The sequence below is a fragment of the Schistocerca nitens genome, chromosome 8 (genome assembly GCF_023898315.1).
Source record: "Schistocerca nitens isolate TAMUIC-IGC-003100 chromosome 8, iqSchNite1.1, whole genome shotgun sequence".
Classification (NCBI taxonomy): domain Eukaryota; kingdom Metazoa; phylum Arthropoda; class Insecta; order Orthoptera; family Acrididae; genus Schistocerca; species Schistocerca nitens.
The window spans coordinates 560,071,954-560,084,477 of NC_064621.1; the positions used below are offsets into that span (position 1 = coordinate 560,071,954).

The window sequence follows — 12,524 nt, forward strand, 5'->3', positions numbered from 1 at the left end:
TTTTCTCACATTAATGCACACCAACACTGTTGCTTCAAATGGTGCAACTTTCCAACCAGAAATTAGTAACTTTAACACAGGATTTAAATGAAATGAAATAGGTGCTTGAAATGAAATGGTAACACTCATTACAGTTCACAATCAATGTATTTACATCAAAATCACTTTTCACAGTTTTAATCAGCATGAGTCTGGCTCTCCTACATAGTAATATAGCATAAACTGTCTGCACCTTTCCTTTGCTGATGTAGTGCAGATGAGGACATGGTGCTAAGATATTCCTGCATATTCTTCTCATCTCTAATAAACTGGGTAATCAAAAAACCATAATAGCTACCCTTGATTAGCATACTTGAAGCAATATGGTGCTACATTAGACACATCTTATTTTGCCGGGAATACTCTTGCATTCAAAATAACAATATTATAGAGACAACTTTCATTTGCAGAACTGTTGGTTACTACTCATGTTTCCATCAACTGTACCAAGGATAGCACAAATGTCTTTCAAAACATGTCACATGACCTGCCATTATCACTGTTAGCAGGCTACTCCCCACAGCTCAATGCTGCACTATACCACATACTGCCTAAATGGTATTCACAAAACTGAAAGTGGAAAGGCCTTTCTCAGCGCTGTTTGCTGTGCCAACCTACTACATAATTCTCTTTGTAGGGAAAGTGCTCCAGAACACAACAAGAAGGGGAATGGCTTGGCTGTCTTCCAGCCTAATGGCTGCTATACATTTAATGTTTGTGTATATGCTTACGGCTAGAACAATAGATAAACAGATATTATCAAATCATCTTATAGTTTCACAAGGTGTTGATTACCTCTCTCTACATATTAGCATTATCAAATATTCATAAATCAATCAAATAATATTATTATAACACGCTGTGAACAATTTGAAGTACTACTGTTCCATTATATACTACTTGTAAAGTTAAAATTTAAGATTGCTTCATTTAGCTTAAAATTCCAGTTGCGACTACCTTGTTGTAATCCATAATCTGTTTTCTTAAGCCTCATGATACATGTATCATGAACAGTTGTAGTGTTAATATCAATTTCTTTGGCTTTTGATATAAACTTCCTCTTTATGCCTAAGTGATCTATATTTTGGTCATGTTTAGTACCTAAACCAAACAGATAGCTTACTGAATTATTGTGGAGCACTGGGGCACATGTTTCTCCACAGCTTAAACCCTTTGTTTATGTGCATCCTTGAACTACCAGCTGTGCTTCATACCTAAAAATGTATCCTTGGAGAGTCTTTTTAGTTTTGAAAAACCACGTGGTGTCGATTAGCTTTATATCTGAGGGTAAAAATTCCATTTCCAAGTCTGATTTTCAGCAGGTGACTGCAATTCTTCTTTAATTGCTTGAACCCAATTGTGTCCGTAGGATAGCAGATCATGTAATCATTCACTCTTATTGGTTTTGGAATTCTTGATAATCATCTAAGCATTTGACTTTGCTGCGAAGAAACAGAATTTTTATTTGTCTCTCATGAATTTCAATTTTCTGAGCCGCTTTGATTGGATAAAGTACATCTTGAGCCATCATTATTCTCATCAGTAATGGGTTCAGATTCAATTACTTCTAGTTCACTCTGCTTAATTTCAGAAATAACTGCTCCTAAGAACTTGTACTGTTATATCATTCTTCTGTACAGTATTTTTGTTATGTATCACCTCTTATGTCTTTATTAATTTTTGTTAGTTGGGTTGAAATAGCCAACATGCCTTGCTCTGTTCAGAGTATCCTACCAGTAAAATACACATTCAATGTTGTTCTTATCCCATTTATGCGTACTTGCTTTAAGTAGACTGATTGAGGACTTGCTGCCAAATATTCTTAAATGCCGAAGGTTTGGTTTTCTTCTGACAATAGTTTCTTCTGATGTCATGCCTTTTAAAAATTTTCTAGGTGATCTATTAATGAAATAAACAGTTTTAGTGACTGCCTCTCAATTATGCTTTAATGGTACGCTTGCAGCAAATAACAAGTGCCTATCTTCTTCTACTAATGTTCTGTTACACCTTCCTGCTAGTCTGTTTAATGTGGTGTTTAGGATATTGTAGTTTGATGAATTATTCCTTCATTCTTTAAGAAGTCTGCTAGTTCTTGGTTCACCTATTCATTCCTGTTGTTTGAGCACAATGTGTAAATTTTACAACCAGTCTCTTTTTTCCCCTGGCTCCTTGAAATTACTAATACTTTCTGGTACGCGATGTTTGTCATTTAGTATATATAAAAATATCTTCATTGAATAATCATCTATTAGATGCAGGAAATATCTAGTAACTACAACTGATATTGTTTCCTCCAGTCCACGCAAGTCACAATGTTTTAATTCATGGATACCTTTTGCTCTCAACGAAGAATGCTCGAAAGGTAATCTTCTCTATTCACCTTCCAAGCACATAACACATGGAAAAGCAATAGCTACTCTGTAATTACTGCCCTTAGCCACACTTTTTTACAAAGTTTCCATTCTGTCAGGGCTTAAATGTCCTAATCTTTTATACCACAAGTTTGTGTTGTTCATTAGTGATATGCATGTGACTTTCACTAAACAATTATCTGGTTTATCCAATTTGTACATGCCACTATCAAGCATTGCTGTTGCAAATAGTTTCTTTTGTTTATCATTAATCAACAGTTTCATTTCAGTGGCGATGAAATGTCCCTTTTTCACTATCTTACTAAGTCTGCATCTAACAAAAGTAACTCCAGGTTGGAATATCAATGATATGAGGAAAGACAGATTGCTACTCACATAAAGATGACATGTTGAGTTGCCGACAGGCACAAAAAAGACACTTACATAATAGCTTTCCGCCAAAATGTTCTTCAGAAAAGGAAAACACACACACACACACACACACACACACACACACACACACACAGAAGCACGCACACCTCATGCACATGTGACCGCCATCTCTGGCAGCTCAGATCAGAATGCAACTGTGATGTAGAATGGAAGCAGCAATCTGGAGGGGGTGAGGTAGTGATAGCAGGGTGGGGAAAGAGAAGAGCACTGTTTGTCGAAGCATGTGGTGACTAGATTGCCGACAGGTGCAGTGTCCGGAGGCTGTGGGGCATGGAGTGGGGGAGGAGGGGGGGGGGGGGGGCAACAGGGAGGGCAAAAGGAAAGGAATGGGGAAGGGTGCGTTGGATGATGGCGGCACACAGAAAGTATGGGAGTATGAGAATAGGGAGGAGGTGATATGACGGACGGGGTGGAAACTGTTAGGTGGATGGTGCTGGGACAGTAGGTTACCATAGATTGAGGCAGGGATAATTTCGGGAGCAGAGAATGTGTTGCAATGATAACTCCCAACTGTGCAATGGGAAGTGCTGGGTGGGTCAATTGGGCAGGTCTCACTTGTGGGTCTTCCGCAGGGATGTCATCCCTGTGGCCACGGATTGGGATTGGCATAGGGACTAGAATGTTGTGGAGGTTAGTTAGGTGACAAAACATAATTTTAGGAGGGGAGGTGGTGATAGGTAATCAAAGGCCTGATGAAGGGTGTGGTTCTTTTGTTCCAGACCACGGTGGTATCTGGTGATTAAGGGAGCACTCCTCTGTAGCTGGTTCATGGAAGGATTGGGGGTGTGTGAGGCAATAGCATGGAAGATCTGTTTGCGGACTGTGCAGGCCCTGATGCGACACTCAGCATACCGGGCAATGGAGTTCTTCACTGCAGACATTCAATTCAGGCTGCATCGGAGGAATTTTTTGGTGTGTAAGGGATGACAGTTGTCAAAATGCAGGTATTGTTGGTGGTTGGTGGGTTTAATGTGGGCAGAGGTGTGAATGGAGCCATCAGAGAGGAAGAGGTCCATGCCACAGAAGGTAGCAGGCTGGGTTGAGGAGGACCAGATAAAGCAGATGGGAGAAAAAGTGTTGAGATTGTGAAGGAATGAGGATAGGACATCTTGGCCCCCAGTCGAGATCATGAAGATATCATTAATGAACCTGAACCAGACTACATGATTGTCGTTTTGGGAGGCTAGGGAGGTCTCCTCTAGATAGCTCATAAACAGGTTGGCATAGTAGGGTCTCACTGGGCGTCCATGGCTGTGCCACAGATTTGTTTGTGTACCTTCCCTTCAAAGGAGAAGTATTTGTGAATTAGGATAAAGGCATTAAGGTATATGAGGAATGAGGTAGCGGATTTGGAGTCTGAAGGACGCTGGGAAAGGTACTTTTCAATAGTGGTAAGTTTATGTACTAATGCATGCATGTAATATTCAGAACACATGCAAATATACAAGAAAAAAGAACATGCATGGAAATTAACTGCAAAGAATACATAATTTACAGAGGCACAGATTCTCATTTACAACATTCAGCATGTCATCAGAAAGACAAAAAACCACGTACTATGCACCAAAAATTCAAGCATTTTGGAGCATTATTGGGCATGAAGCAGTGGAACACAAATGAACGTAAGTCCAACTTGACAGTAGCTGCAATACAAATCTACCTGCATGCTTTGTCCCATCATGCCATCAACACGGTGGCCACCCAGGTTTCACGCACATTTGAGATGGCAACCACAAGATAGATCGTAATGCTCACAAACAAATATAAGTAACATCTGGAGTATTTCAGTTTACCAATAAAACGAAACTAAAGGGAGAACTGTAGGAATTAGGGACTTTGGTGTGATGACAAACTAAAAATATATCAATAAGAATAATATCACTTCAAAACAAACCCAAAACCCAAAAAAAAAAAGAAATCCTCAAGAATAAACCAAACAAAAAGAGTGCACAAGAAACACAATTTGAAATCTCACTTGACCTATACAGCTCGAATGGTGAAAGTGATACCAGGATCTCCCACACAGCTTGAAAACCTGATACTGTAAATTTTGCTTCACCAATGTAGCTCAGCTCAAATGAAGACCACGCACCAACAACCCGTAAGTAGCAAAGCTATTATTAAAAAGTAACAAGACAAAGTAATAACAACACACTTCACAATATGCACCACGGTAAACTATTAAATATGAACTTCAGCTACAAACCGCAAAATCAAAAAAAGTACTCCAACACCAATTTTGATACCCACATCTCATCTCAAAGAAAATTATGAACTTAAAGAAACACAATACACTTTTTACAATAAGGACCAAAAGTGCATAAAAACATACTTACACCCAAAATCACCTAATTGGGGCACACATTCATGCATGCACCCCCCCCCCCCCCCCCACACACACACACACACAAAAACCCAAAAATATAATTACTGAAACTCAATGAGAACACCTTGATATATACTCATTCCTGGTTTGAGATGCAAAGACTTTGCTCAGTTTCACAATTTCCACGCACTGATGATATGTCACTCATTCCAACCAGAGACAATATAACTGGAGATATTTTATTTTAGATACCATATCAGTACCAGCAGCAGCAACAAATGAACAACTAGTAAACTTTATTGTAAGATGCCTACTTAGTAAAAAATTTCCAAAAAATTTGCAACAATGAACAACACAATGAACTAATAATTTCAAAATGGAAAAACATTAGTAGCCAATAACTAATGGCATTAAAATAACTCACTGACAACAAAAATCAACAACCAAAACACCAAGTAACAACAGCATTAGGTCCAATGACACCCTAATACCACTCGCAAACAATTTAGAAAGATAAACATTCCACATTAGGATGCACCACTGCTTACTACAAAACGCTCTCTACAAGCACGAACTATTTCAAAAACACCGCACCTCCTTGGCATCACACAACACAAAAGAGTTTTGGCATAGGTCAATGCCAATGAGTGGAACTGGAGGAAATGGTCAATCCTAAGGCGATATGAAATTCAAATCACTAGCTGCTCAATTCAGTGGATTCTTCCCAACAGAAATTTATAACACATGGACGAAAATGGTATCAAAAGCAGAACCCATAAACTAAATTATACAGGTAATGCATACTCCATCACCAAACATCAGATTTGCCACGCCACCTGTTGAAAGATATCGCAAAAATACTCTAGAGTAGTAATCAGTTATGATGATATCTCAACCGAAGTATTACAATTTTATGCTGGCTTGGTAGTAACACCCTTGTGTCACCTTTCTATCCAGGTGGTGAGCCCTCTGTGTTCACAAATTTACACGAGAATACTGAATGTTCAGCAAACCCGAAAATTGCAGTACCACCCATGATCTTCAACTCGTGACATCATCAATAGCGCGAAGCATTTATAATATGATGAACATGACGTCACTCATTACACCCATGAACAAACATAAATAACATGCTAAATATTTAACCGCAGCAATAGAATGAAACTAACAGGACAACTATGCGGGCGGTAGGGGGTTTTGGGCAGGGAGAAACTAAATATATGACAATAAGAATAGTGACACAATTGCAAAACAAATATAATCAAAAAATAAAGCGCACAAAGTTCAAAGTTCTTGGGTGGGGGCGGGGGCGGGGGCGGGGGCGGGGGGGGGGGGAAGGGTAAGTACAATATCAGTAACCCACACACAGCAGAAAAACCCAGAGCTGTAATTTGACTTGGTCTGTATAGGTAAAATGGAGCCCTTGATACTGTGAACCTGCACAAAACACAATACTGCAATTTTCACTTCACTTCCATGACAGTTAAAACAAAGCCCTCAGTACCACAAACCAACACACTTAACGCATCAAATCCATTACTGAAACCTTCACCTACCCATCTAATACGAAGTCTACAGTACAATACACCAAACGTCGTTCACATAATGACAAAAAGTAATGTAACCAATGATCATAATCAATGTACACAACACCTACCAACCACAATCCAACACAATTACCAATCACTAAAAACAAAACCCTGAAATTCATGAAAACTTGCATAATCACATTTCTATGTATACGTACAACTACAAGTATAAACACACCAACTACACATTCCACATAAAAAATAAAAATCACAAAAATACTTACCAACCAAAGACACCATCTCATAAATCTAGGCTGGTCAACCCCCTCCCCACCCCAATCTAAAAAGCAAAACGAAATCCATAATTACACCCATACTTCCAAATCCAATGCTCTCCACATAAACCCCCTCAAAACAAAAGAAGAGCTAAATCACTCTTAATTCACCCTCTTCCCACATTAACCACATTATTCCCCCCCCCCCCCAAATCACAAAAAAAAGCTCTTCGACTAATGACCCTCGGCCTAAACATTTACCCTATAGCCCTTAGTACTCAATGAAATGGACAAAAATCATCCGTAATATTCTTCTGCCAAAAGTATTCAACTAGATGAGACTGCAAAGTGGAACAGTGCCTCTCTCCTTTCTCTACAATGGATTTAACAGACCCACAACACCCCTCTAATATATTTGTACAAGCCCCAGTACTGCAATCCTTCAACTGAATATTGTTATTAACTCCTAACTGTTGATACCCTCTTTTCCCTAAATGCCTAGAAATGAAAAAAAAAAAAAAAGAACCATCATCAGAAACTAGTTCTACCCCTCTAAATATAATCCTCAATCAAACCCACTAACACCCATTTAGTCTATCTCTAAATCTGAAAAACATCTGAAAACCCGCTCCCTGACGTAGCTCCACACCCCACCACAATCCATACAAGGACCATCTCTCCCAAATTTGCTTTCCCCAAATTGTGACTCATCTATTTCCACTAGAACTCTCTTCTCCCCCTCCCCATTTCCCCCTAAAAACAATTAATTGCAACCAAACTTCCCTGCAAAAAGAACAATAATGAAAATAATACATCAGGAAAACAACCTCACAAATGGCCAACCTAGATGTTAATTTCTGTAGTATCTGTGACTGGCAAAAAAAAAGAAAACAAACATTAAATCTCGACCATAAGAAACACATGGCACTGATCATTCCAAACTCAAACATGAATCCATCAGCCATAATATGCAAAATCGAAGCAACTCACATGCAAAACAGCACTAACTCTTCTGATAATGACCTGACACACTCCACTCTCAACGCCAAATGACTCGCCAACATACCTAACAAAAAGATTTGAAACAAACATCCAAGACAAGAGAGCACCATAAATACTACAACACGCCATCTACAAATACAATCTGTCTGAAAAACACCATGTCATTATGGCATGACACAACATAACACAGTTACATCATGGGTCAAAGCAGAAAACTTTACATTGACCCTACCCTTCTTTCTGAGAATTACCTCTTAACAACAGCTTAATTTCACTTCTGTAAAGAAAGAAGGCAATGTATGATCTTACAAATCAATAAAAATAGTAATTTTCTTTGATCTTGTAAAATCTTTGGTAGGTCATGGAATTCGGATAATGAAACTAATATGGTAGGCCTATAGCATTAGATGTCTGCCCTTGCATGGATCAAGTCATCTCTTAGCAACTGAAAAAACAGGGTCACTTTAGCAAATGACACAACAGGAATAAGATTCAATTCAGAGTGAGGAAACATTAGGCCTACATATGGCGTGCCAAAAGGTTTGGTGCTTGGCCCATTCCTGTTCTTGATCATCTTAAATGATTTACCCATGGTACTGGAGGGCTCTTCAAAAACTTGCTGATAGGTATGCTATATTCAAAAAGGACTTGAACTCATCATAACTGATACTGCCATGAGAATAATGAAACAGATTTAAAACTGGTTTACAGCAAAACATCTTAATCCTTTGTTTTACGAAACAAATGAAAAAGATTTAAAAACCTAACATACTTCATGGGCTTCCAGTTATAAACATAAATGGCAACAGCATCTGGACAAGTTAACCAAAAAGCTCAGTTCCCCCTCTTTGCATTCAGAAATCTCTCTCACTTTGTTGATCTGCACACAGTGTTGTTGATGTATTCGCATATTTGCTCCGAGTTCTGTCTTACGACAATCTTCTGGAGCACTGCAGCTAATGTGAAGAGAGTTTTTATGTGAGAGAAGAATGCAATAAGAATATTGTGCACAGCTGATTACTGAATATCTTGCAGAAGCCTTTTAAGTGACCTAGGGATCTGTACACTTGCATGCCAATACTTAAAGTTCCTAATACTGCTCGTGTTTAATAACCAGAGTGAATTTAGGATGAACTCAGTAACTCACAACCTCAATACTAGTAGTAGGAATAACTTCCATACAGACTTTGTGTCTCTTTCTCAAAATGGTTTTTTGTATCCCGATGCAAAAATTAGGTTGTCTGAACCTGCCAATACCTGAAGATGGCATTGTCTCAAAGCATGACGATGATGTGGCACATGACGCCACATGTGTGCAAACATAAAGAGAATTGAACATTGGCTAAACTTATTTTGTGACTATCTATATTACTTTTTGAAACACAGGTTCTAATGACAGACTGATCTGTAGAATAGCCTTGGTCTCGGTTAGGTTGGAATGTCACAGTTTGACAGTCGGCTGATGAAGCAGTATTCAACATTTCAGTTAGACCCAAAAATATATAACAGGTTGCTAGTGAAAATCAGAAAGAAAATTGAATATCCGTAAATATTCAAAAACAAAGTAAGAGAATAGATCATTAAGCACTCCTAAAATTTATCAGAATACCAATGAATATGCTCATGAATATAAATTACAAGTTTAATATTTGTATTAGCGATATCCTGACTTTATCAGTATACAGACAGCTGATGGTGGTATGCGCGAAGACGAACAAGCGTATGTAGGCCTACCTAACTACCATGATTAGTGGGTACATAAGTGCTAGTCAGTTCATCTGTTGTCAGCATACTTTACAGACATAGCAAGCTATAGTTGCCTGGCTTTCACTATATAACTTAATTTGTGCCACATCCCTTAAAAACTGTTCTTCATGATAGGATTTACAGAACAAGATGAGTGAATGAATGATCTGTTCCTACACACAATGTGCTTCGAAAACTTGGATATGTTTAGCTGATACATTCATTTAATATTTTTCCATTATATAGATGTCTACTAGATGCGTCTTGATTCATGTGCAGCTAAAATAACCAAATGAAGAAAAGAGGTTGGCACCTTACCATATCATCGTTGTATAGCGGTGCTGATGCTGCATTCAGCGTGGTGTCATCATGCAATATATTACTGGTAGGTAATGAAGTACTCAAATTAATGGGTACTGTCGGATGCTGAGCGTCGCTAGGAGCCGAAGCCTGTTGGTATTTAGAAAGAAATTGTGTCCAATACAATACATTGTTCGAAGACAAAGCATCGCTCAAGCAAGTTGCGTCAACTAGAAAACCATTTATATGGGCGGACAATAGGTTGACAATGTTTCATATACAGATATGGGGACAAGATATGGTAAATATTTGATAGCCACGAAAGCTGAATAAAGGAACCTTCGCTTCCGAAATAAGGATTTGAGGTAACATTTACTCACTGTGCCATATGTATTGTTTACTTCCATGACAATCTCTTTAGCTACACTAATTAAAAAAACTACTAATTTTTATTACAAGTGACACTAAAACAAAACTATAAATAACAACCACTTCCCTTCCCAAATCGATGGCTGACAGCCACAGACATTATACAATAACAAAGATGCAGCGATATCGCAGGTCATACAAATTTCGACTGATATTAGTAAAAATGTACCGGTCCTAGAAACGATTAACGGAAGGCACTCGATATTAATCAGCACAAATTCCACCAGTTAATCCGATTTTCCATAATGTGCTTTGCAGTTTCTCTGCATTTCTACTGTCTCTCCAGTGAATTGTACCTTTACTTCGTTGTCGTACGGTATTTTCAATTGCATTGTAGTAGCGTACTGTAATGTTTCAAATTCGAACAAATTAGCACATGGACTGTATCATGCACTGCTAGATGTTAATTGGAAATGTTGATTTGTTTCTAACTACAATAACTGGTTTTCGGCAGTGACAGTAGTAGGGTGTGACTGTTGTACCGTTCTGTGCGTCTCTGCAATCGCTGACGCAGTCACTATCAGTCGCTGCCGGCATATTACTCTTGGCATTTCACTATTACTGTGACCAGCGTCCTCAGACTGAATATTTTAAAAGATAAATTTGAGGCTACACTATAGATTTGGAACGCAAAATTATACTTTTAAGAAGTTTTTGTTTGTAATTAGAATTAAATATAAGTTTTTTGTTGACGACAGTCATCGTAATATTCATTTCCTGAACACAGCTTCTTTACGCTACTAGAGTTTCCACATTAATGTCTGTGCCTGGTCAATCTCATGGCAATACGATATTTTCTATAATGTTTCCGCACGTGAATAGTGAGGTTTAAGGGTACCCTTCAAACTGTGCAGCCAAATATCATCCAGCTCTGCTGTCCCAGCAGTCGCGCGATTTACTTCTTCCATTTACTTGTGTTCGGTCAAACTCTGTGTCTCACTCTTGAGTCTGAGGTCATTGCATCCTATGAGTCTTTTTGCAGGCACATATTGCCTATGCGTCTTTTTGTGGGCTCACTTTGTCAGACCTCAGCTCCATAAGGCAGACTGTCTGTATCCATTTGATGAGTGCTTACGGTCCATCAGCGTCTTCTCTGTTTCAGAACTGTTGCGATGACACTGTATTGGGTCTTTCAGAGAACTCTCATGACAAGAGGACTTATGTAACAATGAGGAATAATATTTAATGAAAAAAACTGTAAAGGCTTTGCCTGATAACACTATCAAAAACTGCAATGAAAAAGACGAATGTCATAAACGATAGCGAATAGTGTTTTATTCGTTTCATAACATACAATTTCTAATCATATGATTAATGTATAGGAGACACGTCAAAAAAGGGATCACACAACTTAGGCCTAATTGGTACAAAGAATTTTAACATTAATATAAACTTTTATTTTTCTTTCGTCGCTTTTGTGAAGGACAGCTACATTTACACACAAGACTATATGTAAATTTATCCTGCTCAATGTTCAGTTCATCCTTCATGAACTCCTCAACAGCGTAGTAGCAGCGTTTGACAAGTATATCATATAGCTTTGTTTTCAGTGTCTCTAGGCTCATACTCAGAACATTCTTTCCTTTTTGCTTGGTATGAATTTTCATTGCCATATGCTAAAGAGACTACGCATAGAGGTTTAAGCGATGAGTGGGAAGCATAAAATTGTCTTTGTTTCTCGTGTTAAACATGTGATTGAAACAGTTTTTTTTGAATAACTCAAAATTGCTGTGTAGAAAGATGATAATATCATAGATGTACAAGGAGGGAACTGTTAATAACTGTTGTTCTTCAAATAGTGGGCGACATGATGTCCTTGGATGGGCAGTAAACATGTCCCTTATTATTCTTTTCTGTAACTTTCAAATGCACAATATGTTGCTTGAATTTTCCCAAAAAATAATACCATGCCTTACAACTGATTGAAAGTAGCTGTGGTATGCAATTTTCTTTATATTCATGTCTGTTGCAGCAGCTAATATTTGCATAGCAAATGCAAAACTACATAATTTGTTTAACAGGTAGTCAACATGTTTATTCCAAATTAAATTTTTATCTAGGTTTAACCCTAAAA

The 12,524-nt window shown here is 38.1% G+C and overlaps 1 protein-coding gene across 1 annotated transcript in view; it reads right to left on the reverse strand.

Annotated features, from left to right (window-relative positions):
* Positions 1-10,542, reverse strand: part of LOC126199349 (NEDD4 family-interacting protein 1-like) — a 56,525-nt gene extending 45,983 nt beyond the window's left edge. The window contains exons 1-2 of the mRNA XM_049936210.1: positions 10,402-10,542; positions 10,040-10,171 (exon numbers count right to left, since the gene is read on the reverse strand). Coding sequence (XP_049792167.1) covers positions 10,040-10,171; positions 10,402-10,428 — 159 coding nt within the window. The 5' untranslated portion in view covers positions 10,429-10,542. The remainder of the gene's footprint in view (positions 1-10,039; positions 10,172-10,401) is intronic.
* Between the last annotated feature and the right edge of the window lie 1,982 nt (positions 10,543-12,524).